Source organism: Mycetomoellerius zeteki, unplaced genomic scaffold (genome assembly GCF_001594055.1).
Source record: "Mycetomoellerius zeteki isolate Tzet28-1 unplaced genomic scaffold, Tzet1.0 scaffold316, whole genome shotgun sequence".
NCBI lineage: Eukaryota > Metazoa > Arthropoda > Insecta > Hymenoptera > Formicidae > Mycetomoellerius > Mycetomoellerius zeteki.
This window is the reverse complement of record NW_017257301.1, coordinates 1,128,941-1,155,061: the sequence shown is the minus strand read 5'-3', so window position 1 is coordinate 1,155,061 and position 26,121 is coordinate 1,128,941. Positions and strand designations below refer to the sequence as shown.

The window sequence follows — 26,121 nt, the reverse complement described above, 5'->3', positions numbered from 1 at the left end:
TGTCATCGTGCGTTAAGCCACGTCACGCGATACGTCACACAAAAATGAGTGATCTAGCTAGTTGTTGGCGATCACTTAAGCGAATCGACACTTCTGGCACTTGAAGGCGTCGCACGATGCCACGGGTTTCAAAGGAACGATTGTCCGGACTTGCGCGCGAACATATTACATCCGATGGGTTGTATCGCGACCCAAATGTACGCGGCTTCCACGGTTAGATGCCAAACATAATAACCGATTACCAAGATAACTGGCCCAACCTATTTTCGAGCCAAGAGCCGCATTAATAATAGTGGCCTTACGTCATCCCACGGCTCCCTCGGCCTTGGAATCTTGCGGGAAAATACTCGCTCGGGCTCGAAGAACGAGAGTCGCACGGATTCCGTGAAAATTCGCCATTCTTCACGCTCAATTTGCCGTTAAACGTAGTCGGCTTAATGATCCTGTACATCGACGGTTCGGATAACCTGTCGTCGCCCGTCGTCGCCATCGCGTTGGTACCTGCTGAAAATAGGCTCGACACTCGTAAATTATGAGATCCTTTCGACGTGGCGAGAAAAAGCAGGTGTCGCTCATTCCCATCATAGTACTTCGCATGAAATTATTATTAGACTGACACGAAAATAATTTGCAATTCATATTTTAAATTTCGTGTTTCTGCAAAAGAAAATTGATATGGTTTTTACAGTACTTTTTTCATGGTGTGTAATGGTGCTATTCTGAAGAGAAAATTTATATCGGGTGGACATTAATAATTACGATCAGTGATAGATTGATATTCCTTTAGTCAGTAATTAGAAACAGGGAGAAAAAAAGCTCTAAAATATTTCTATTACTTGAAGACTTCAAAATATTTTAATTATTTTATTGATTTTATATGTATATTTCAAAATATTACTGTAATGTTTGACAGGATAATGTTGCATTCTGGCGAATATGTAGTTTTTGAGAATTTCGGTCTCTGTTGCTTTGTGAACGATCTGAAAATACGAACGCTTGGCAAAATATATCATCGGAAACACCTGGATACTCGATAAACCATATTGAAACAGCACGCATATGCATAATTTATTATTTTGGAAGGATTCGCATTTTCAGCAGCTGAAAATCGTAACCGCAAAATTACAATCTACAGCCAAGAATTGAAGAGCAATTTCGAGTTTCGCTCGTTTACCGCGAGAATACGACGATCGTTCCGTACTTCCTTTAAATTATGTAAACATCTATTTTGAATTTATTACACACGATAAATTATTCTTGAACGTTTTTTCACTGTCGTGGCCGAAGAGTCGCTTCATTTCGCCGTTTCCTGGCGATCTTCCCTTCGAAGATCAACCACAGTGACAAAGCCGCGTTTAATTCCAAGAAACTTTATTTAACAGTTCATATTTCTTTCAGCGTTTTCGTAATTTTATTCGTATAATTGATTCTTTCCGCGTTTTGTTGTTGATGGAGAGCTAAAAATTGTTTCCGCTTTAAGTTCCTTCGTCACTGTATGTATTCATTCATCTAGGATGAGTACTCACATAGGAACCTCATCATGTCTTACCACGCTCGTAAAGCGATGCTAAAGAAGGTTAAATATAGGTATCTCTATAAAAATAGCTGCGGGTGAGGCAACTATAGGTGACAGCAACTTAGACTGCCAAGGTTTACTGAACCACGATGACTAGAAGTATAATCGATGCCGTCACTCCGAACTCTAAACTGCAAATACTTGTTGAGCAAAAGAAAGTAACAATATTCGAAATAGTCACTATTGTTTAATGATAAAGTAAAATTTTGAGGAGATAAAGATAAACGAGATTGTATTCCTTGGTGGATTTAAAATTTTAAAATAACTTTATCTTCTCCGTCAGAATTTTAATATAACAATTCAATTACTAATTACTGTTGAATTTAAGAAATTCTAAAAGAAAATTATACCCAATTTTTGTCCAGAAAATGTAGCTTCATCAAAACAGATGATTTATGACACAGCATAATGCTTTTATTGTGGCAGCGAAGATTAATGTGCAATAGATATACATTTTAGAACAATATTGAAACGCACATATAGCTATTTAATATTCTGTATATTTTAATCTTCTCTATATTTAGGCTTTTTAAAAAAATTTAATTTTACTTTCTATACTGAGTGTTCCAAAATTTAATGATTAAACTGTGCCTGAAAATAAGTGTTATATATAAATGTTGTATAGGTTCTCTCTCATGTAGAAACTTTATTAAAAAGATATAATTATAAAAAATATAAAAGTTTAATGGTATGGAAATTTAGTGCAATTTAGATCTCAGGATCTAATATCTCAGGATTTAAAACCTGGGACATCTTGTATATTAATTACCATATTAATGTAATGTATTGTATTCCTTTTGCTTCTAGTATTCTCAGAAGTTCGTGAAAAGCGAGTAAAGGTGAACGTCGAGCTTAGAAGAAATCCGCGACAGAAACAGGTTGGATGGTGCCGCAGGTCGGCGCCATTTAAACCGACGAACTGGGCGAAGGAGCTGTTTCCTTCCTTGGGTCGCGGGTGTGAACACGCAAACGGGATCTTCCAGGTCTCGTTGTAAAGACAGGTGCGAAGGCGTGCCTCCACGATGGGGGTCGCCGACGACCTCGCGCCCAGCTTTACGCAAAAGCCGCAATTGCGGCAGGAAGACGACGGCAATCGGCTGATATTCGAGTGTCAGCTAGTGAGTTCACCTAAACCCGAAATTTCCTGGTTCCGCGGCGAGACCGAACTCAGCGAAGATGACAGGACCAACTTCAAGATGCAGAGTGTCGGGACCAATAAGTTCCTGGTGGTGCTCGAGCTCGACGATGTCATCGAGACCGACGCAGGCCTCTACAAGGTCAAGGCGAAGAACAAGATGGGTGAGGTCGCTGCCTCTATCAACCTCAACTTTAGTCGTAAGTATTTATAGCGTATTTTCTTTTTTTTATTTCCTAATTATTTCTTAAAATAATAGCCATATTTTTATAAAAATAAAATTACATGTATCATGGAATTAACCTTTCTATCAATGTATAATTTTTCACCATTACATTATCATACTTCAAAGTTTCTTCTGAAATTATAAAAATGAAAACGAGACAAGTTTATGCAAAAAAAAAACTGTTTTTTGTTGTTCAAAGAGTGGAGTTGAAATATTACAACAAAATTCAGACAAAATATAAAGTTTTACTGTTATAATTTGATATGGATACCCGGGTATCTATATGTATTGACAGAAGGGTTAAGTAGGCCAGTCTGTACTGATCTATTAGGGAGATGTTTCACTTATGACTCATTTTTTATCTACTTCGAATTTTAGAAAATAGAACAATTGATTAAATCACGATTAAAGTTAATTAATAAATTAATAAAGCAAGTAAAATGGATTAACCATATTATTAGAAATGTAGATCTATTTTTTACATAAAAATTAATTTTTTATATTATAATAAATTAACTTTGTTTTTAATTTGTAATAAAAAATATTGATGATTTTAAATATTAATTCTCAATTGATATAAATTTGCATATAATTTTTTGTACTTGAAATTTTTTTTTATATTGTTTCTTGATTAACATTTTGCTGTTATATTTTTCTAGCAATGGATGAGCCTAGAGAGAAGTAAGTCAGTTTGTACTGAGAGGAAGACTCATTTGTTGCTTCTCCAGGCTCTGTTTAATTAACTTGTTTTACGTTTCGCGTTTATGCACTAATGCGTTTCTATTATTATTTCGCCATCGTATGTTTTCTTTGCTTTATTTCTGTCTCTGCTTTTTTCGCTTATTTCGTTGTTTTTTGTTTTTTATATATGATTTTAGCTGCTGATCAATCCGTTGGAAGAGGGTGAGAGCATTATTTATGCTATGTTTTGTAACTATAGTAATTACTAATTTGATAATTAATTTGTTAACATAAAACTAATATACACTCGTCAACAAAATTATCGCAAAAATAAATTTACATCAAAATTTCGCATAAATTCAAATAAGCGTAACTCCGCGAAAAATGGTCGCATTTAAAAGTTTTTTTTTCATTTTCATGGGTAAAGTCTGTACTTTACGAAGCTATCAATGGAGTTTGAATCTACCTTTACGTCTACCTGGCATCTTTTAAAAAATAAGGATGTCTTTTTTTAAATTTGCATATTTTGATGCACTCTACGGGGCAGAGTAAATTTTTTTCGTAAATGTCATGATAACCATCGTAAAATATGGACTTTTCTCTTACAAATTAAAAAAAATTAAGCTTTATACAATTTTTTTTTGAGGAGGTACAGTGTATCAAACTTACCTATGCATTTTATTCAATTACCGCCAGCATTAGCATTACTCGATGCGGAAATACACAATTTTAAAGAGTAAATATACTTCCACATACCTCCACCCTCTCCCCCACAAGCACACACATAAAATCGGACCAGCAACCTCCCCGTGTGATGCGTATCGAGTAATGCTAATGCTGGCGGTAATTGAATAAAATGCATAGGTAAGTTTGATACACTGTATTTCCTCGAAAAAAAAATCGTACAAAGCTTAATTTTTTTTTAATTTGTAAGAGAAAAGTCGATACTTTACGATGGTTATCATGATATTTATGAAAAAAATTTATTTCATCCCGTAGAGTGCGTCAAACTATGCAAATTTCTTAAAAAAAATACGTCTTTATTCTTGAAAAGATGCCAGGTAGGGGTAAGGATAGATTCAGAATCCATTGAAAGCTTGGTAAAGTACAGACTTTACCCTTAAAAATGAAAAAAAATTTTTAAATGCTGCTATTTTTCTCGGAGTTACGCTTATTCGAATTTATGCGAAATTTTGATATAAATTTACCTATGCTATAATTTTGTTGACGAGTGTAGTATTATTTCTTCCAACAATTTCTTAATCAAGAAAAATATCAGATATGACGATAATACTAAAGAAAATTAATTTCATATGTATATTACATATATATATTACAATTTCCTTTTATTCCTCGAAAACTTGAGAAATATTTGAAATCCTGCAGTCTGTAATATCAAATAACTTTTTTATTGAATTACATCCTGATTTAATTATCTACAAAATTCAATCGATTACAAATTCCTTATGAAAATAATATGAAAATTTAACGTAAAGTTTAGGAAGTTTCTTGCAACAGAGTGAAAGTTAAAATAAAATTTCTATCTCTCTTCGGTGCATTATTTACTATTACACGCTATCTCTGCCGATAACGTCGAGTGCACGTTAAATCAGCCTGACCGAGAATAACCGTCGTGGTATGTCCGCTATTTTCGGTCGCATTCGCACCACGCACTGCACAATTCGATAGAAATCACGGTGGCTCGCTGCGCGTTAGCTGGATGATCGGTCGCTTCTTACCGATCCACCCACGTAGATAGAACCGCAAACACGAAATGTGGATGGAAATAGAATTAAGGTCTTCTAGTTTTGAATACCACTCGTGTTTCGCACTCGCAATCCGACCACAAAGTGGCCGGATTATTTTGGACGTTATCTCTCGTGAGAGAGAAGCCACTAAATATCGACTGAACTACGATTTATTTATATCATAGCTATGGAGTGATCAGATTAAGAGAGAGAAAAGTAAACAATTGATTAAACTGTAGTTGAACTTTGATCAAATCTCAGAGAAGGATGAAAGAGTGGAAAAGTATAACAAGTATATAAAAATTAGAAATTAAATTACAATTGTAGAAACGTTTATTTATGTTTAATTGCACAGTAAATCATATAGACGCAGTAAAGTTTTAAAATTGTAGTAACAATAAGTTGCATAACTAAGTACTAATTTCTTGTATTATTTTATACATTTGGTGTCGCTTCAAAAAAAAAGGGAACATAATACGATTATATTTTAATAGTACAATTATAAAGTGGGAAAAGTTATTCTTATCTTCGTAACAATTTTATTATAATAACAACAATTTCCTGATCAGCACAGCTGGTAAATCAATTTTTTGGAGATCGAGATTTTTGTGCAATCTGCACGAGCGGAAAACATTTATCAGTTCCTAAATCTCTTTTTGCATCCTGCTTGCAATTATTCCCGCGTCTTATTGCGACTTTAATGATTTTCGAAGATAATTCGAAACTGGGTCGACAGTGTTCTCGACGAGTTCCCTCAAGTCGCAGACGGCGGCGACGACACGACGAGAAGCTGTATTTCGGGATTGCATCGACAGACATGATTCCCGTGAATTTCTAAAAGTAACGCGAGCCTTCCACGCGTCTTCTGAACCGTGTCGCAGATCGCGTTCCATGATGCGTACCGAAAAAATTCGGTCAATTGAAAGATAATTCACTCGAAAGCATAAAACGTATTCATGCAAAATCCACGAAACTTTGGACGGTGAGATTTCTAGTAATTTGACTGACAAACTCAACAGGGCAAACTGTCAATCGAGAGTAAAAATTCGCAGCTTATAAAAATCTAATCGATCTGCGATTGACGAGAGTGAAAGTCGGGAGAAAACAGCTGCAGCCTACTTCCATGCTAAACTTAGCCACAACATACACCCATGCTAATGTACTTATGGTCCATTTGGGATGCAAGTGTTAGGCACGTGCCTCTCATACGGGCTCTCAATTTGCAAGAATAAACACTGGTGATCATAACTCGAAACGCACGATTCCACTGGAAAGAGTAATTTAAAAGAGAGACGGTAGTCAGAATTGCAATGATTTAATTTCTAATTTAGAAGGAACTGTACAGGAAACTTGCAGATTAAAAATTTATGAGTTTAAATAACCAACAATAAAGCAAGATAATTGCTTGATTGATCTTTATAACCAATCTTTATAATATATAAAACAGTTAATTTTGTTTCTTTTGAGAGAAATAAAGAAAAATGTTAAGATATATGTGTAAAAATTTCACAGAGACAGTCGTCTTAGAGATTATATTTAGTTCGGAGCTTTTAATTTTTCTGAGAATTTTTCTGGATTAAATATTTAACTGTCGACAAAAATATTGGCGCCAAGAAAAACAGTAGTATCGATTATATGGCGATGTACCGGATTTTAAAGTGGTTGTTAGCTGTCAAAATCAAAATAAGTTATTTGACAAGTACTTCTTGTCATGAAGCATCGACTAATCAAAACAAAGTTATTTCTGGCAGCAATTTGTGCAAAGCGTGATAAATCCTAAAGCGACTGCATAAGTTACTTTTCTCTTATTTGCCCAAATATTACCATCTTCCTTATCCTTAGTTTATTTAGTATTAACTATATATATTAATTCTTCTCTAATAGAAATCCTAATTACTTTAGAAATGAAGACTACTAAATTTTTTACTAATTATTTAATCACAATGCGTATATATTTACGACCTAAAGCATGTAATTTGTTAATAACAGATGTGATCTTGTGTCTTTTGGTTCGCTAAGGTGTTGGTCGATCACGCCGGAAATGAGATTAAAATCATCAGTAATATCCTACGGTATGTTTGTGACGCAACATCTAAATTTTTGCGTTGATTCGTCGTGATTTAATTCGATCAACGCTTTAACGAACGATAAATTTACGCGGATTTATTTCCAGACTCACGCGTTTATTTTACGCTTGTAGACAAATTGACGGCATCGCGCCGACTTTCGCGAAGAAGCCCGCGATTAGACAGGAGGACGACGGTAAACGGCTGTTGTTCGAGTGTCGTATCACAGCCGATCCCACGCCGAAAATCACATGGTTTCATACAGGGAACATGGTCAAAGATTCGCCGAGGCACAAGGTTAGTCATTTTCAATTACGATTCACCACGTACAGTTACAGTAATATAAATTCAAAAGAGACCAAATAGTGAAATTCAACTTCATTTTTCTGCTGTAGATGTTTCATCTATTGTATGTGTGTCGTATTATGTTTTCGGAATAGCTTTTAAATCGTAAGAATTAATACTTGCTTAAGTGTCCTTTATTTTTCAATTCTTTTATAAGAAAAATTAGGAGCGTATTCGAAATAATTTAAGCGCAGTAATGATCGAGTAGTAACGATGTTAAACCGTTTTATATAGCTGACCGTCGATAAAGATGGCCACTCGTACTTCGCCACCCTAGAAATAAAAAATGTGACCGTCGAGGATGCTGGCAAATATAAGGTCACGGCGAAGAACGAGCTCGGCGAGTCTAACGCTACGATTTCCCTGAATTTTGACAGTAAGTATCTGAAGTTTTACGATAAATAACCACAAACCCATATATACTTCAACCGATGATCCGCTTTACGTTTTAACATTCACCTGCTTAATTTTTTTCAGAAGTTGTACGCTCGACGATTCGCGTTATTTTAATAACAATAAGTTTTCTTAAATTATTTTTAGCTTCAATTTGTTTTTGATATCAAGCAGGCATTTTTAAATATTTAATTTTTATATCGAGAAAATTTTATTGTAATTTTTATTACTCATTTTTGTATAAATTTCCTTAAAATTTTAGAAATAATTTTTTAATGAGTATTTAATAACATTTGATTAACTGTATTTAACATTTAAATTTCTGAAGTAGTGAATACGTTTCCCATTATCCCTTTCCGCGTTGCCTTGAAGCGGAAGATAAAGTGGATCATCGGCGCCATTCCTCAACTCTTCTCTCACATTCTCACTCGGGATGTATATCGATGATTCTCTTTCATTTCTGACTCTCTTCATCTCAATTCTCTGCCCTGTTTATCTATATCCTTCATGTCGACTCTACACCAACGTATATCCGCAGTTTATTATTTAATTTTTTTCCGTTCCATCAGCAGTCCATTCTTCAGTCTCTTTCTACTCTTTCATTGTAAATATATGCGGAAACCTTTATTTTTTAATGGTTTGTCTCGGTCGAGCGATGAGCACGTATTGAGCCACGATATACAGCCCGTTGATTTTAATCGACTAAACGACATTTTTCTTTTGCGAGAGAAACACACATTTGTTGTTTGTCTCTCATAATTTTGCACCGTAAAAGTTGCGTAGAGAGCGGATCAGAATAATCAACTTGTAACAACGCGTGTACTGCTGCTTCAATCACGTATTAATTCGAATCGCATCTCGCGCCGAGATTAGAGACATCATTTACGTTTCGTGATGAATTAACCCGGATTTACAATAGATTTTTAAGCTTTAAACCATAAGAAATGGACGAATCATAGTCAATTATTCTTCTCGCATTCGACTGTAATTTTGTCAATTTCTTACGGCTTAAAATACTTATTGTAGATCCAGACTTACCATCTGTACTGATGCACGAGATGCGATTACAGATTAGCATTAAACATTATTGACGCTTCGTTAGGTTGCTTCGATGACATCTTTTCTCTCTATTCATACGATCACGTTTGTCGTGTGTGAACATCTACGATAAGCCTCCGTTTGCACTAGCAGTCTTCGGATGCACTGCATACATACGTCGCTCACACACACGCAAACGCAATTATACGAAATTTCTGTGGTGATTAGATCTGCTAACAATATATATTTCCTTACTTGCACACGTTATCATTTGATTTCGCACTTTTAATTCCAACAGAGATGTCACGTTATTTTTTACTGCAATTGCACAAAATTAAAATTAATATTGCTTATAATTAGAAATAAAACATATCACTCTATATTCTATATAATTCCAGAATCAAGTATGACGGTATTATTACGAGTACATCTCAGTTGTATTATATATTATAATATATTTTTGTAAAAATTATTTATATATAAAGGATTTTTTAAAATGCAATTTAGAAATAATCTCAATCTAAATGTATATGCTTTTATAGAATTAAAACTAGCAAGTACGGAAATGTCCTTGAAAAATAGTAAAATATGTAGTTAATGATGACGATTCTAATATTGTATATACTCACATATGTCTTTGTCACATGCTTCACTAGTCATTTTCATCGGCTAATTCGCTCGTAGAGATTTTTTATCAGTAAAACAGAAATGTTTGAAATTATGTGTTGCTCTGTCATACTGTATATATTCACATCATCGATTATTATCACGTATTTTAATCGACACAACACGGAAACATATTACTTTCTTACGCGGTATTCGCGATTTCAATAAATCGTAATTATTAGAGATGAAATGATGAAATTACATTAAATAATTAACACAATCAAATTATTATGTCGCGTCAAACGATCGTACATATTATCGTACACCACTCACTCACTCACTCGCAAACAGCGTTTGACGAAATGCTTGTGCATAATTGTGCAGTGTTCCTATTTTCATTTAACCGCGCGCGCGTTCATCCTCAAAACCGTACGAGAGAAATGGAGTAGGTGACACAGTTTTATGAGCAACCAAGCGAAATATTGCAAATAGACGGAAGGAGAATAGAAAAAGCAACCTAATTCATAAGATGTTGATTGACAAGGATCCTAAATCCTTGAACGTGTATTTTTAAGCGTTGGTTTTAGCACATTCGTTATATGCGACGGTACGAATAAACGAAGCAATTAAATCGATCACGTAAAGATTAAATAGATTAATGTAAATTAAACTGCGATATTCTTATTTAGTAGATAAATATTTGTAGTACGTTTAGAAACTTGAAGACTATTTAAGCCAAATCGATACGTGACTCCCGATCTCGCATCGAACTGCAAAATGCTTCGCGTATTTAAGCCTTTCGCTGCAGAATCATTTTTTATGTCTCTCAAAATTAGTTGATCAATCGGAAGTTAACTTAAAAAATTAATAATATTTTATTTCTCTTTTATTTCTCTCTTTTCAATATAAATAATATTTAAATGATAAGTAGTTTTGAAAAAAAAGAAGAAAGTTTATTTTTCAAACTGTTTTCCACACTTTGAGATACTTATTTATATAAAACTTAATTGAAAAAAATTTTGCGGAATGCATGAAAAATTTTGCGGAAAAATATATTTAATTTAGAAGGGATGACGTGTGTTTGGAGTCTGATACTAATTGTTGCAGCGAAAGGATTGAGTAGGCAAGCAAGCGTGTTTACGAACAAATTTCGACATGTAGATCGTTTGTGTCGAACGTAGGCGACGAGGCACCCGTACCGGATGACGGTATTAAACCTACCTTCACCGAACGACCGGTGATTAGACAATCCGACGACGGTAACACCATCACCTTCGAATGCCGACTTGTCGGTGATCCGAAACCAAGTGTCAAGTGGTAAGGTCTTGAAATCTGTGACGCGCGGGAAGAAGTAGTATTGAAAAGTGTCATTGTCGAACCATCGGAAGAAACATGACAGACACTCAAAATATCGACTAGATAATAAAATTAAGAAAAGAAATAGTGTCGAAATTGAAATTAAGAGAAATTTTGCGTCAAATTAAACTTTTCCTACAAAGATTGTCTTCCAATATTTTTGAAAGCTATAATGTAATTGTGAAAATTACAATATTTAAGACAGATATTTTCAAATTTGCACATACTTGTCAAAGTATTTCGATTATAAAAAATTTTGATAGTGTATCTTATCCTATTCCGATGGTTCAAAGTTCAAAAGTACAATTATAGTTTTAAAAAAGCTGTTTTTTTCAAATTGCAGAAAGAAAATTAAAATTATTTTCTTTTCGGAAAGAAACAAATATGACAGATCTTACGGACACACATAAAATTTTTCCAATGACTTTTTCTATCCTTGGGAAAGAAACCGAGAAAATCAGCGGAAAAATAGGAAAAAAACCGGTTTTTTTCCGAAATTTTAAAACTATAACTGTACGATGTTACTTCCGAACGCACGACCCGTGTCACAAGTCAATATCCGACGGTTGCTTCGACTTGGCACTTTGGTGGCGATCGCAGGTATCACGGTACCGAGGAAGTGAAAGACGGCGGGCGGTTCACCATGTCACTGGAACTTGATCAGAAGCTGTACCATCTCGCAAGACTGAGGATCGACAATGTGGCTAAGGGGGATGCGGGCGAATACAGGGCCGTAGCAAAGAACAAGCACGGCCAGGGGGTAGCGACCATTAATTTGAACTTCGAAGGTGGCGACAGGCTCAAGTAGGCATCGAAAGATGATCTGTCTTCGGCATTAATTATTCTGCTGCGCCACGAATCGATAGATGCGCTCTTCTTCGGTTTGACGCGGCGCGATGGAAATACATTGCACTGCAATTTTGTTCGATTTATTGAGTTGCAAAAATACAGCGTTTAATGTAGCTTTCAATTAACTGACATAAAAATAATGAGCAGTAATTATAATAATGGTTGATTTTGAGTTTGTTATTGAAACAAAATTTATAACAAGGTCATGAAAGCGAAGTATGTTGAACGAAAAGTACATTGTGCTTCTAAGGAATTTTTTATCTCGTTAGTACTATTAGAATTCTTCATGTTTATTACATTCGGTTGCGTACGTAAAATATAGACTCTGTTGTAAACTAAATATGTAAAAACAAATGTATTATAAAACAGGACAAGTTGAAAATAAGTCGATCAGATTAAAAATGCAGGTATTTGCACTTATCAATTTACTCTTTTCCTAATTTTTTTTGAGAAATTATTATTCGAGCAAAAATTTCTTTTCTTGTAAATCACAGTTTTATTATAAAAATGTATATCCTGTATAAACTAAAAATCATACATAAAAAATTTATAAACTTATCTTTATAAATTTACGAATGCCTGCATATACAGAAGTCGTATGTTCTTTGTAAATTAAAAAAAATATAAAACTCACTCAGAATTAAAAAATTTTGATAAATTAAGATTTGATCAAAAGAGAGTCTGTGACTTTTACAATAATATTTTTTCGTAACGTTGCGTCGCGTTTTCGGAAATATCGCGTGGCCAGCAGGTGAGAAATAACGTTATCCACCAAGATGATTTTATATTCTGCGTTCAATCAGCGAATCGACGAATTTTTCGTTTGACGTGTCGATTTACGCAGAATACCGGACGGTAAGCCGCCGCGTTTTCCGAAGAAGCCGACGATCCGTCAGGAGGGCGATTTACTCATCATGGAATGCATTCTGGAGGCACATCCAGTGCCGGACATAACATGGTACCAAGGTCAGAAAACGATTACCGACAGTAAACGCGTGAAGATGTCACGCAAGGCAACCGGCAAGGACACGTATCTGCTGACTCTCGAGATCTCAAATCCGACCAAAGCTGACGGTGGGAATTACCGTTGCAACGCCTTTAACAACTTCGGCGAGAGTAACGCCAACATCTCCCTCAACTTCCAAGGCAAGTCCCCTTCGAGGCATACGAGAAGGCTTTCATTGGCATTCCGAGATATTTATCATCAATATCAAATGCGCTTCAAAAATTATAAAAAAGTCATCAATTCTTTAATCTTTAATCGCAATTCGTTACAAATAAACTTTAAAAATCTGAGAGCAGCAACATAGTACATATGCACAGTTAGGTACATAGATACATTCTTTTATTTTATACAATATTAATTCCAAAGTAATTATATCTTTTTGTTTTTTATGTTTGTTTAAAATTACAAACTCGGACAATGAAATCCCTTTCGTCTACTTCGTCCATGACGAGTCCTGTCGACTTTCCCCGTATCTCCTTCGTGCACAATGCATTTTATAATCGCGCGGTAAAGACGTACAAGCGATTTTTCTCGGTAAACGATCGCGATCATTTCATAGGTCATTTCATCAGGTAAGCACAGCCGCGCTATTGCTAACCAATCGTGAAGTCTCTGTATATTCGCTTCATAACTTATTCAGCTGCCAACAACATGACTAACGTCATTAAAAGTCGCGGTCGCAGGTCATCGGTGACCCGCGACCGCGGTAGAGATCGCGTTTCCGGTGTTCTGCTGCACACCTGGAAGCGTCTTTCGTATCTTCACCAACGATATCTAACCTTGGATCTTTCCAAGATGCAGAGGAGGGCGCGGGTTGCGCTCCGTCCTTCATTGAGAAACCTCGCATTATCCCGAACGAGACCGGTACGCTGATCACCATGAAATGTAAATGCAAAGCGAATCCCAAGCCGGAGGTCACGTGGTTCCGCGGTACCAACGTGGTCAAAGAGTCGTCGAAGATCTCGATCAAGTCTAAAACGGTTGAAGAAGACATATATGAACTTATCATGGAAATAAAGGTAATTCTCTGCTTTGTTAAAAGTGAAAACAATTTTAACTACTTTTACTTAATTATTGTAATAATTTAAATTTCTTCTTTCTGATTATTGATGTGAATATAACAGATTAAAATTTATTAATATCTAATTTTTTAAATACTAAATTTTTTAAATTGTTTTCTGACTACAGGACCCATCGGCACCGGACGGTGGCACTTATAGGTGTCATGTGAAGAACGAATACGGCGAAAGCAACGCTAATCTGAATTTGAATATCGAGGCGGAACCAGAACCAGAGGGAGACGGGCCGACGTTTGTAGAAAAGCCACGGATACAGTCGCAAAACAAAGGCAAGCTCGTCATCATGGATTGCAAAGTGAAGGCGAAGCCGAAGCCACAGATCGTGTGGACTCATGCAGGCAAAGTGGTGAAGGAGTCCTCGAAGATCTCCATCAGCATCGTTTCAGAGAAAGAGGACATTTATTATATCAAACTGATTCTGAACGATCCTGGACCGGATGATTCCGGACTCTACAAGTGTAACATTAAGAATGATCTTGGTGAACTCAATGCCAATCTTACGCTAAATGTCGAAAGTAAGTTCGCATATTTTATATTATACATTATTCAGTATGTGATAACAGTTTAATTAATTTTTTAAATATCAAATAATTGATTTAGATTTAATAATTCAATTTTTGTTTCAGTTGCTAAAAAAACAAAGATCGTAAAATATAAATTTAAAGTTAGATTAAAATATTAATTATTTTTTTATCGTGATTTTAGTTGTACCCGTAATTAAGGAAAAACCGAAAGTAGTAAAGATCGTTAAAAAGAAGACAGTCATAATCGAATGTCACGTTTTTTCTCAATTTGCACCCGATTGCACGTGGTTTAAGGAAAGTCAAGCCGTTAAAGAGGATAATAGACACAAGTTGCATGTCGAACAAATTAAAGAAGTGAGTTTTATACAATAAAATTATTATACACTATCCTGTATTAAAACAATCAAAAAGAAATTTATTTTAAGTTTAAAGTTTAGTTTAACAAAATAACTAGAAAAAAATTATTATATAAATTTTAATCAATTTTTTGATTTTTTCAAATAGGGTGAATTCGCTGTAAAACTCGAAATCGAGCAAATGTCTACGACAGATAAAGGCACGTATAAATTAATGGCACGCAATGATAAAGGCGAAGCCACGTCACAAGTAGTGGAAGTGACGGAAATTCCAGACCAGGGAGAAAAACCAAAAATTGTTACCGGCCTCAAATCAATTGTAAATATTTTTACTGGTGCTCAAAAGTTAAAATACAGCCCTTTTTTTATTTAATATTTGTTTTGATAAAAAGATAATATTGTTAAAATAAAGTTTTCTTCATTAATTAATGTTATGCGCTGTTTACTATTTCTAGACCGTCGAGGAAGGTAAAACGGTCGAGCTCGTCGCAATTCTCGCAACGCAAGATAGAAAAGTCACTGTTACGTGGTATAAGTATGTATTTAATATAAAAATTGAGTTTTAAATAATTTATCAATTTTGTGGTATAAAAATATATCATATTTTATTTAGAAATTTTATAAAAATAAAAGAATAGTCAATATTATCTAAATCGAATAGTCAATATTATCTAAAACAATTTGTCTAATATTTGATAGCTGACAATCGTGCATTTCTTTATCAGCTGCCTGTTCTTATGTTATAAACTGTTTCAATAAATTGTTCAAATTGTTGTAATAATAATTATAATTACAGAGATTCCACGGTCGTTAAAGCGTCAAAGGACATTATGATTTCCTTCAATGGCCTGGATATAAAATTGACAATCACCTCGGCATCGACAGAATTCTCAGGAACGTATAAAGTCACCGTGAGCAATGAATATGGTCAAGATGAGTCGTCGGCTCGTCTCGTCATTAACGTAAGCAATTTTATCTAATAACTTTCAACCATGAATTTATTTGATGAATGCCAGTTTTTTAGTCACTTTCTTTGTGTTTGTATAGATTTATATTCCAATATATCACAACAAATTCGCATTTTCGTGAAAATTGGCATGAATTCATATTGTAATTACCACTTCTTTTTTCACTGAATTTGAAATGTATTGCTATAATAATTATAAACTGATCCAAATACACCCGGTTGAAAAATTGATATGTCAAATTGTCAAATGTGGAATTAAACTAATGAATACGTAATGTAACTAAATCATTGTTCTCTTGATAAATTCGAAGATTATTCGTATGTGTCCTCCAATGTTGCATGCAATTCCCTCATGAAATTACAGAAGAAAGAGGAAAAGAAAAAGGATGAGGAGGAGGAAGAGAAGAAGAAGAAGAAGAAAGTTGAAAAGAAAGAGGAGAAAAAAGAAGAGGAAAAAAAAGAAGAAAAGAAGGTAGAGAAGAAGGTCGAAGAAAAGAAGGAGGAAAAGAAGGAAGAAAAGAAGGTAACGGCTGAGATGGGAAGATTAATTAAAATTTTATTTAATTTTTAATGATTTTCTATCGCTTTCTTATTCCTTCTGTTACACCTCTTGTGATTAACAAGATACTACACTGATCACATATAGCTTGATACAGATACAGGAAGATTAATCGTTTTGCAAAATTTATTATGGTATGATTCTTTATATGCTTGCAATTATCTAAAAATAATGATTATTATGTAAAGAGAGAGTAATATCTTGGGGAAAAAAAAATTTGTTTTTATACAATTGTGTATATTATGCGCGATTTATTATAAGTGCAAGTAAAAGTATTGAGTACTGTATTAAGAGCATCTGCTATATGTATATATATATTTTGCAAAAAATGATCGATCTTTTGACTCCTCGACGCGTCAATTGGCATAAAAAATTATATCTCGATATATAAGGTAATTAGTTCAGTATGGAGCGACGATGATGATGAAGGATCAGAAGAATATGAGGAGGAAGAGGAGGAAGTAGTGAGTGTAATTGAGTCCAGCATTATCAGCACAGAAGCCATTCTCGAGGAATCAGATTCTGAAATAATTTCTCGTGTCGAGGTACACACAAACACAATCATATATCACAAACATATATCAACACTAATACATATTATAGAATCCATCTTTCATCAATTTATATTAAATTTTTTATATTTAAATATTTGATAATTACTTTGTTAACATATATTATTTTTTACAAAATGAAATAAGTGATTTTGTTTATTCAATTATATAAAAAATAATTATTTTATATTAATAATTTTATAATTTGTTACACGTAATTATTCTGCAAATTAAACTTCTCTTCTTTCATAAACTGTGAAACTTATGTCTTTGTAGGATAAATCATTTTTTTCTTGTTATTTTTAAGGATAAGCCCGATTTGAAACCGAATGGTATCGACAAACCAGGGGTTGGGAAGGTACGAGATATAATTATTTCTTTTTAATTTTTTAAGAAGAACATCAAGTGCAACTTTTTACAAAAGAAAACAGCACACTGTAATCAGAACACGTCACATGATAATAATCATTTGTGCCCCTTCTTATTTTATCCATTGTTATTTTCATTTGCACTTTCCCTGTTATTTGTGTTATACCTTTGAGATTCATGTGTGTTTCACAATATATGTAAAAGCTTATTTCGCAGTATGTATAAAAATTTAAATGCAAATTTTCTACAAATAATAGTATATATTTGATAAATTATATAAACGACTTTAATTACACGTTTGTAGAAAAGATAATTCTACGTTTGATATTTAAATACGAAAGAAAAATAATGGTCCTGACGTATTCTGTTTCAGAAAATGGAGATCTTACAGGTGAGCATAAAATATCAAAAATCGGATTTCGGTAATGTATGCGCTCGAAAAGCAACTTTGATTCGCTCGAATAAATACCACTGTGCTCTGAAGGTTGAGGCTTTGGCGAAATATTTTGGCCAATCTGCGAAACAACATATTTATAAACCGCATTGAATTATTTTCAGTTTTCATTCGATGAGATCTCATCTTGCAAAATTATGTTTATGCGATTAATATTCACCACTTTTGCGTTCAATAAATTTGCTTATATTATTTTATCTTTCGCAGCATCCACTTAATCTCAGCTTATCTGATAAGTTTCTTCGAACGCTCTCTTGCGCACGCTTAAACAACCGCTTTGATATTTATTTTTCTTCGCATAAAAAACACAAATTTTCCAAGAGCTTTTTCAGATGCCATATTTCTTTCCGAGTCCCAGAAGCTGGTTCCTTCGAATACAACTCTGCTTTAAAGTTTAATTCTTTATGTCATTATACAAATGCATGTTTACATACTCTTGCATGTTGGCTTTTTCTTTGAGTGCTATTATGTGCATTTGTGCATGAAAAATAAAAAAAAACGAGCATCAGAGATACTTATTGTTGATTAAATGTAAACATTATCTTAAATTACTTTAATATGATGCAACCGTATCTCTGATTATTATGTATCTTAAATTTAAATAGAAGAAGTATTTTGCTAATATTATTTTATTTCTTTACATATATAGAAGGACGAAGAAATTGTGAATGATGTTGAAGAAAGGAAATCTATTAAGGTAAGAATAACGTAAAATGCATCTTATTAAAAATGTATGTCAAATATTATAATTAAAACGATATAACAAACAATTTGTTTAGTTAGTTTATACTTAATTTCATATCTCTATTTTTCTTTCAATTTATAAAAGAAACCCGCCGAGAAAATTGGAGACAAAAAGGAAGAAGAAAAGGTGAGCAATTATTATTCTTATAAATTTAATTTTTCTTTTTTCAATAATTTATTTTTTGACCTTTTTATCTTAACTCTTTTTATAGAAAAAGATTATAAAAAAGAAAGAACCCGAATCTAAAGAGGTATGTATAATTGAATTGTTTTATTTTCGTATCTTATTTTATGTACTAATCATATAGTATATTATTATTCTATGTATTTATTGCAAATTAATTTGAATATATGTTATGTATCTAATATTATTTATATTTAGGTATCTCGAGAAACTACGCCTAAACCTGAGAAAACAGTGACGACTCGCAAGGAATCAATCAGCAGGGTAAGGATATTGATGTATTATACATTTTTTTGAACCAGTTAGGAAAATAGATTTTGTATATATAACTTGTTATATTTCAGGTGGAAGAACTTAAGACAGAGAGTCGTCGTAGCTCGATCATCAAGACTGACGAGCAGGTATATAAGATATTGTGATATTAAATTTCGTAAATACTTTAAGAGCGATGAGTCTGACAAATTTATTGTGCACCATTAGATGCAAGTACTATGTAAAATACAAATTATTTTTATTTTTTACTATTATTGTATAGATAATGGATAGTGGTACCATGTCATTACAACGTCTTTCTACACAGAAGATACACATACATATACACATTTCACACACAGACATTGCCAAGAACAATTACAATTAATTTTATAAAATTGATATATTGAACAAAATATTTAAATCATGAATAAAATAACATAAATTAAAATATTTTATTATTGTAAAATAGTTAATCTTATGTGTATAATTAGGCCTATTGCTTTAATTAGGCTTGTTTTAAAATAGAAATTTTGTTGAGAAAAACATTGACTGTTATAAACTAGAAAGTTTACATCAATCAAATTTTAATTTATGTTTTATATATCTTAGATCGAAGAAGAAGTCAGGGTAGAAAGCAGACGATCTTCTCTCATAGAAAAGAAGAAAACGACCGAAAAGGTAAGAAAGACTATATTGCTGTTTTTAATTAGTTACATAATGTGCTAACAAAATATTTTGTTGTTGATTAATTGATTAGTTGTACTATTATAATTTTTAGAATAACAAAGTAAGTATACGTGAGTGAACTGTCACCTTCTCAAAATCGACATAAGAAGGAGTTTTAATATTTTATAGAAATAATTTATTTTCTATTAGATTAGTAGTTTGATCTAATTTTATTGTTTGGTAAAACCAGCTTGTGTTAATAAAAATTATATAATAGACTTTTGTTTTTTTTTAAGCAGTCTTTGAAAATAATTTTATCAGTAGATTTGACTTTTAAAGCTTTCAATGTGCAAATAATTTTACAATAAAAGAAAATCATAATTTTTACTTAAAATACAAAAATTATGCTCTCTGTAAAATTTTACAATTAATAAGAATTCATTAAGAATATAGTATAGGGTCAAAAATAATAGGTGACACTGAATTTTTTATTTTGTGCGATAAATAAATATTGGGATACGTTAAAATCATAGATTTTGTACAAAAAAACATACGAGAACATTTTATCTCGCATCATTGCAGGATGTATCCGCATTCAGGCCAAGAGCCATTTCGCGAATGATCGAAGACGAGGTACACTTACACATTTAAAATTTTAATTACTCTAATTATTTTATTTTATTTTATATAATTTTTTTATTATATTTTGTAACGAGATAATTATTCTTCTAGAACACACTTACAGCGAAGACCAAGCCACACACACATAAATTCGACGAAGAGATTCAGGTACATAAAAACACTTGTACTATTCTCAATCGTATATCATCCATTAGGTTAGCATACGCATTATATTTAATTTTAGAACGTTTGGTCGTCTAAACCGACAGAGCGCTGTAGTAAATCGATAAGACATTATGAGGTACGTGACGCATTTCTTGTTATGTTTATGCGTCTTAAGACACGCGATATAAAGATATGAAACGTTGTAGGAAACTACAAAGTCCAGGGCAACTTCTTTCGTTCATGAAACTGACCGTAAACCGAAGGTACATATCTCGCGCTATTTATTGACTGTATTTAACATATAATATAAAATGTAGTTTCCTTAAAATCGGAGAAAGTTGCGATATTTGCAACAAGAAGGATTACACAAAAGTAAACTTTTTATAGGTTGCACCTCAAGCTGCAATTAAGCCACGCGTTCGCGACTCGGATGATGAACGTGAGGTATATAAAAAATTATATTGTATAACGATGTTATAACGATAATTAAACGTTTTGCGAACGTTGGGTATTTTATCGACGGTATTTATTTTAGGATGCTTGGAGTATTCACAATCCGGGAGAACGTGATAATGAATCTATGCCGTATAGAGTATGCAAATATGCTACATGAAAGTTCAATACATTTTAATTTAAAAGAACATGATGTTTCGAACGTAATATTTTTTATTTTAGGATATGTCAACAGATAAGACACACATACCCGCAGATACAATACATTCACATCAAAAATCAGATGAAGACAAACCAAAAGATAAAATACCACATGACACTACCGCAAATAAGACACATCCACAGAAATCGGATAAAGAGATTGAGGTACAGAACATTTATTGTATAATGGCTAGGCATGTAATAGCATATCTTTAAATCATGAATATTTTTAGGATATTTGGGCGAGTAAAGAACACGACACTGACTCTAAAAAATGTGACGAAGTATGCAAATATATTTAAATTACAGAAATTATTCGCGAACAGAATTTGAATTTCTTTAAAAGAATAAAATTTTAAATATGTTATTTTAGGATATTCTGAAAGAGAAAAAACATAATACACCTACAAGTAAATTACTATCGCGTAAATTCGACGATAATTCAAAAGATAAAACACTTTCTCGTGACACACCAATAGATAAAATACATCCGCAAAAATCTGACGATGAAATTGAGGTATATAATATTATTGCGAGGCATAAATTACATATCTTTAATATATTACTGTTTTTAGGATATTTGGGCGAATAAAGAACGCGATAATGACTCCCCCAAAAAGCATAAAAAAGTATGCATATACATATTTAAACTATAAATATTCATAAATATAATAAAATGTTTTTAGAAGTGGCTGTAAAATTTGAAACGTTATTTTAGGATGTTCTGAAAGAGAAAACACATTTGCGTGATATACCTACGAGTAAAACACTTCCGCATAAATCCGACGATGTCTCAAAAGATAAAATATTTTCTCTCTCTCATGATATACCTACTTATAAAATACGTTCGCAAGAAGAAATTGAGGTATATGACAAATATTATCGTATAGTTTATGAAGCATATGTTACACATTTTCGAAATAATATTTTTCTAGGATACGTCAACTAAGCCGAAAGAACGCGTTGTCGATTCAAAGAAATCTAATAAAGTATGTATAATTAATAATAATTATACAGGTTGAGGCATTTAAAACAGGTCACCTGAATAACTCGCTTATTTTTAACAATAGAAGGAAAAGTGCCAAACAAAAGTTGTATGGTTTCAAAGGGGACGTATTTTGGTCATGTTGTCTTTCTTCTAGGTGGAGACGCTAAAAAGATATGAAAGTCAACTCTATTTTTTAAACGGAATTGTATGATTTTTTTTACACATGCCACAATAAAATATAAAGTATCTCGTAAACTATTGATTTTTTTATATCGCTACTTTAATACTTTGATATGCAGAATAATTAGAGGAATCAAATTGTGTAAAAAATCATACAATTCCGTTTAAAAAAATGGAGGTAACTTTCATATCTTTTTAGCGTCTCCACCTAGAAGAAAGACAATATGACCAAAATGCGTCCCCCTTGAAACCATGCAACTTTTGTTTGACACCTTTTCTTTTATTGTTAAAAACAAGCGAGTTATTCAGGTGACCTATTTTAAATGCCTCACCCTGTATAAAATATAATTATCACACATATACAATTAATTGAGTAAGAACAAAAAAAATAGTAATGATATGTTAAATAATATTTTAGGACATACCAAAAGATAAGACACTTTTACGTGATACACCTACAGTTAAGCTACAACCTCATAAACCTGAATCTAAAGACAAGACACTTTTACGTGATACGCTTGAAACTAAAATACAAAAACCTGACGAAGTATCAGGACAGAGAGAGAAAACACACTACACATCCATTCACAAAATACGTCCACACAAATCTGACGAAAAAATTGAGGTATACAACACTTACACCATATGCATTTTATAGAAGTAAATTTTATCTTTAAAATATTAATACTGTGTAGGATGTTTGGACTAAACCAAAAAAACATGATTAAGACATTATACGGCAATGTATGCAAATTAGTATATTAATTAAGTACACAATTAGTGTAAATTTATTTAAGAGGGAAGGTATATAATATTTTAATTATAATATTGTTTTAGGATTTACCGAAACCTAAAGATAAATCGTCTCGTCGTCAATCTGACGAAAAAATCGAGGTACACATACGTTATACATTGCAGATTACATTTACACATCATATACAGATCTTTTTACATATTTTTTTAATGCTGACATTTCTAGGATATTTTGTCCAAACGAAGGGAACGTGAAAACAAACCACACAAAACAGATGAGGTACACCATGTGACATTTCGCGCATATTTGAGTAAATTTATAAAATAGCAAATTTAAAATTATTATTATTATAGAATACAACGGAAATTAAGGATAAAAGACGCGTGTCGAAACCTAACGATCAAATTGAAGGAGATAAAATAGCTTTGGACAAAATAAAAGTACGTGATATCAAGTCCAAACCAAATGATGAGGTAGATAATTATACACGAGACAAGATAACATCTAATTACAATTAAAAAAAATTTTAGTTTTATCCATTTAATTCTTTTAATGGAAGGATAATAATAATCGTAGTAAATTGATAAAAGGCAACAGAATTTATTTTAGGAAAATTATATAAATAAAAATATAATACGCGAAATAAAGTCAAATTTATCTCTTTTCTGTCTAAAAATATAGTAGAATACGTTAAAAAATACATCTACTTAAAATTTTAGGACAAATTGGTGCCGAAATCGAAAGCACACGACGATAAACGCATTGCACATGATGAGGTACATACATGAATATATGAATACATATAACACTTTATTTCTCTCACTCCACTTCACTTCACACAACTCACACTTTCGAGTCTTACATTTATATAAAACGGCTTGGTAAAGTATGCTGTTATTTTAGGATACCGCGTGCTCCACAGACACATCACACAAACTTCCACTAGACCGAGATGTCAAAACTTACTACACGCATTATAATTATGTTAGTTACGAAATATTTATAATCTTATGGCGGACAACAAAACTATTATTTTATTTATTTTTAAATCGATGTATTATTTTAGGACGTATGGGCAAATCCGCCGAAATCCATCGAGCGCGAACGAAATTCTATTACAACTGATAAGGTATACACATATATACATTTGTGCGGTGAGACAGATTGTTAGATAGAAATAGAAATTAATATTACATGCAAAATATATATTGAAAAAACAATTATTTATTTTTTAATTTTTTAGGATGTTTTATTACCTACTGTTAAACCGCAAACGCACGAATCCAACGACGATATTGAGGTACAGAATACACATACATAGTGCGATATATTTTTTTTTATTATATTGTACTTTCGATTAATGTAATAAAATAATACGCGACCGTAGGATATTTGGGCTTCGAGAATCGAGGACGACGCGCCTAAACCAATCAGAAAATTGGAGGTATATGCAAATTGCAATTGACACTGCATTTATTTTTACTTTTGTTTACAGAGTAGGTTGTAATTTATCGATATATTTTAGGATTCGCGAATTTCCAAAGTTGTGCCGTATAAAAATGGGGTTAAAATAGAGGTATACATTATTAAACTTACGAGTACTCATCCTTACATTATTCGAAAATTGCATAATTCGGTATATGACGGCTTTTAAAATCTCGCAGGAACTTGCATTCACACCTGCGCCTAAACTTGCATCCAAATCTAAGGACAGCATAAGCAAACCCAAAGAGCCTAGGGTATACATATTCCATATTTTTACATTTACAATAATCGACACTTAAATCTACAATTATATTAATCGAAAAACGTATTAATTTTTAATATTCAGATATTACTCTTATACATTTAATATTTAAATTAATTATATTTAATATTTGACATCTACATAAAATGATTTTAATTTAATTATATCTCTTATCCGTTTGTGCGAAAGAACTAAGAATAAAAAATAAAATGAGCTTTTCGGACAGATCTTATCCTTCAATGTTTTTAGGAGAGCGATATACCCGAATATGAAAAAGGCGAGATTAAACCTAAAGAGACCAAGGTACAATCTCACACATATAGTCGCATGCATTCAAATACACACAATACACAATACACAGTAAATTTGGATAATATAATTTTTTCATTTTTTCATTTTAGAGCAAAGATACTAACTCTACACTTGATAAGGAAGAAGTGCCCAAGGTATAATACAAAAATTGTACTTCACACATACGACACACTGTTATTTTCTTTCGGTTTTATTATATTTTTGGAATTGTAGAAAAAGGTGTCCACTAGACGTAGATCGTCGACTAAATCAACAGAAGGATCCGAGGTATAAAAACGATCCTCATTTCTTGTCAGTGCTAATCATTGACTTTCCACTGATTTGATCGCATAATCTTCTGGTCGCATAACTCTTCAGTCTCTTTGTAAAAATTCTTCATTTTCTCTATGCTATAATCTTCGAAGCTGTCTAGTGTGTCTTTGTAAATGTACATTGACATCTTTCGTTGAGTTAACTATTGTTACGGAGCATTTTCTTCTGTCATCTTTTCATGATAAGTGTTTTCTTCTTCTTTTACTGCTTTTCATCTTCTTGCTCTTCTTCTAAATATCTACAATTTTGTTGATTATAAATATTGTCTAGGACCAAGAACCAGTATTGAAACCAAAGAAGAAAAAACCTAAATCCGCGGATGAATCTAAGGTATATAATTATAAATGTGTTAACGATACATTATACATTTATATTATAATTATTATATAAAGATATGAAAGACGAATTTTATATTTCCGTATAGGGAATAAAATAATATATGATTATTTGTACGCACATTAATTAAAAATATTTGTTATTAATTTCTGTATTGTGCTACATGCTTTTAATTGTCACTAACATTATTATGCATATTTATTTATGTAACATTATGTTTTAAAATAGCGTAGAATGATAAAAGTATTTATAAATATTTATATAATTATATAATTACATACATACAGGGTGGTCCACTTAAATCGACCGTCTGAAATAT

The 26,121-nt window shown here is 32.5% G+C and overlaps 1 protein-coding gene across 1 annotated transcript in view; it reads left to right on the top strand.

Annotated features, from left to right (window-relative positions):
* bent (projectin protein bent) overlaps positions 1–26,121 on the top strand; it is a 95,052-nt gene that overhangs the window by 8,141 nt on the left and 60,790 nt on the right. The window contains 50 exon segments of the mRNA XM_018451655.1: positions 2,384–2,911; positions 3,597–3,618; positions 7,567–7,729; positions 8,012–8,153; positions 10,996–11,131; positions 11,771–11,974; positions 12,864–13,165; positions 13,827–14,044; positions 14,214–14,619; positions 14,810–14,982; positions 15,133–15,303; positions 15,440–15,519; positions 15,781–15,946; positions 16,316–16,474; positions 16,903–17,055; positions 17,369–17,419; positions 17,804–17,821; positions 18,534–18,581; positions 18,714–18,755; positions 18,841–18,879; positions 19,011–19,076; positions 19,157–19,213; positions 19,677–19,745; positions 20,316–20,366; positions 20,466–20,522; positions 20,599–20,655; positions 20,726–20,782; positions 20,907–20,963; positions 21,055–21,111; positions 21,195–21,338; positions 21,407–21,457; positions 21,547–21,690; positions 21,749–21,802; positions 21,892–22,038; positions 22,109–22,162; positions 22,760–22,966; positions 23,179–23,235; positions 23,321–23,374; positions 23,449–23,568; positions 23,815–23,871; positions 23,999–24,079; positions 24,162–24,224; positions 24,339–24,395; positions 24,483–24,539; positions 24,621–24,671; positions 24,760–24,834; positions 25,092–25,145; positions 25,244–25,288; positions 25,368–25,421; positions 25,737–25,796. Of these exon segments, the coding sequence (XP_018307157.1) occupies positions 2,599–2,911; positions 3,597–3,618; positions 7,567–7,729; positions 8,012–8,153; positions 10,996–11,131; positions 11,771–11,974; positions 12,864–13,165; positions 13,827–14,044; positions 14,214–14,619; positions 14,810–14,982; positions 15,133–15,303; positions 15,440–15,519; positions 15,781–15,946; positions 16,316–16,474; positions 16,903–17,055; positions 17,369–17,419; positions 17,804–17,821; positions 18,534–18,581; positions 18,714–18,755; positions 18,841–18,879; positions 19,011–19,076; positions 19,157–19,213; positions 19,677–19,745; positions 20,316–20,366; positions 20,466–20,522; positions 20,599–20,655; positions 20,726–20,782; positions 20,907–20,963; positions 21,055–21,111; positions 21,195–21,338; positions 21,407–21,457; positions 21,547–21,690; positions 21,749–21,802; positions 21,892–22,038; positions 22,109–22,162; positions 22,760–22,966; positions 23,179–23,235; positions 23,321–23,374; positions 23,449–23,568; positions 23,815–23,871; positions 23,999–24,079; positions 24,162–24,224; positions 24,339–24,395; positions 24,483–24,539; positions 24,621–24,671; positions 24,760–24,834; positions 25,092–25,145; positions 25,244–25,288; positions 25,368–25,421; positions 25,737–25,796 (5,220 nt within the window). The 5' untranslated portion in view covers positions 2,384–2,598.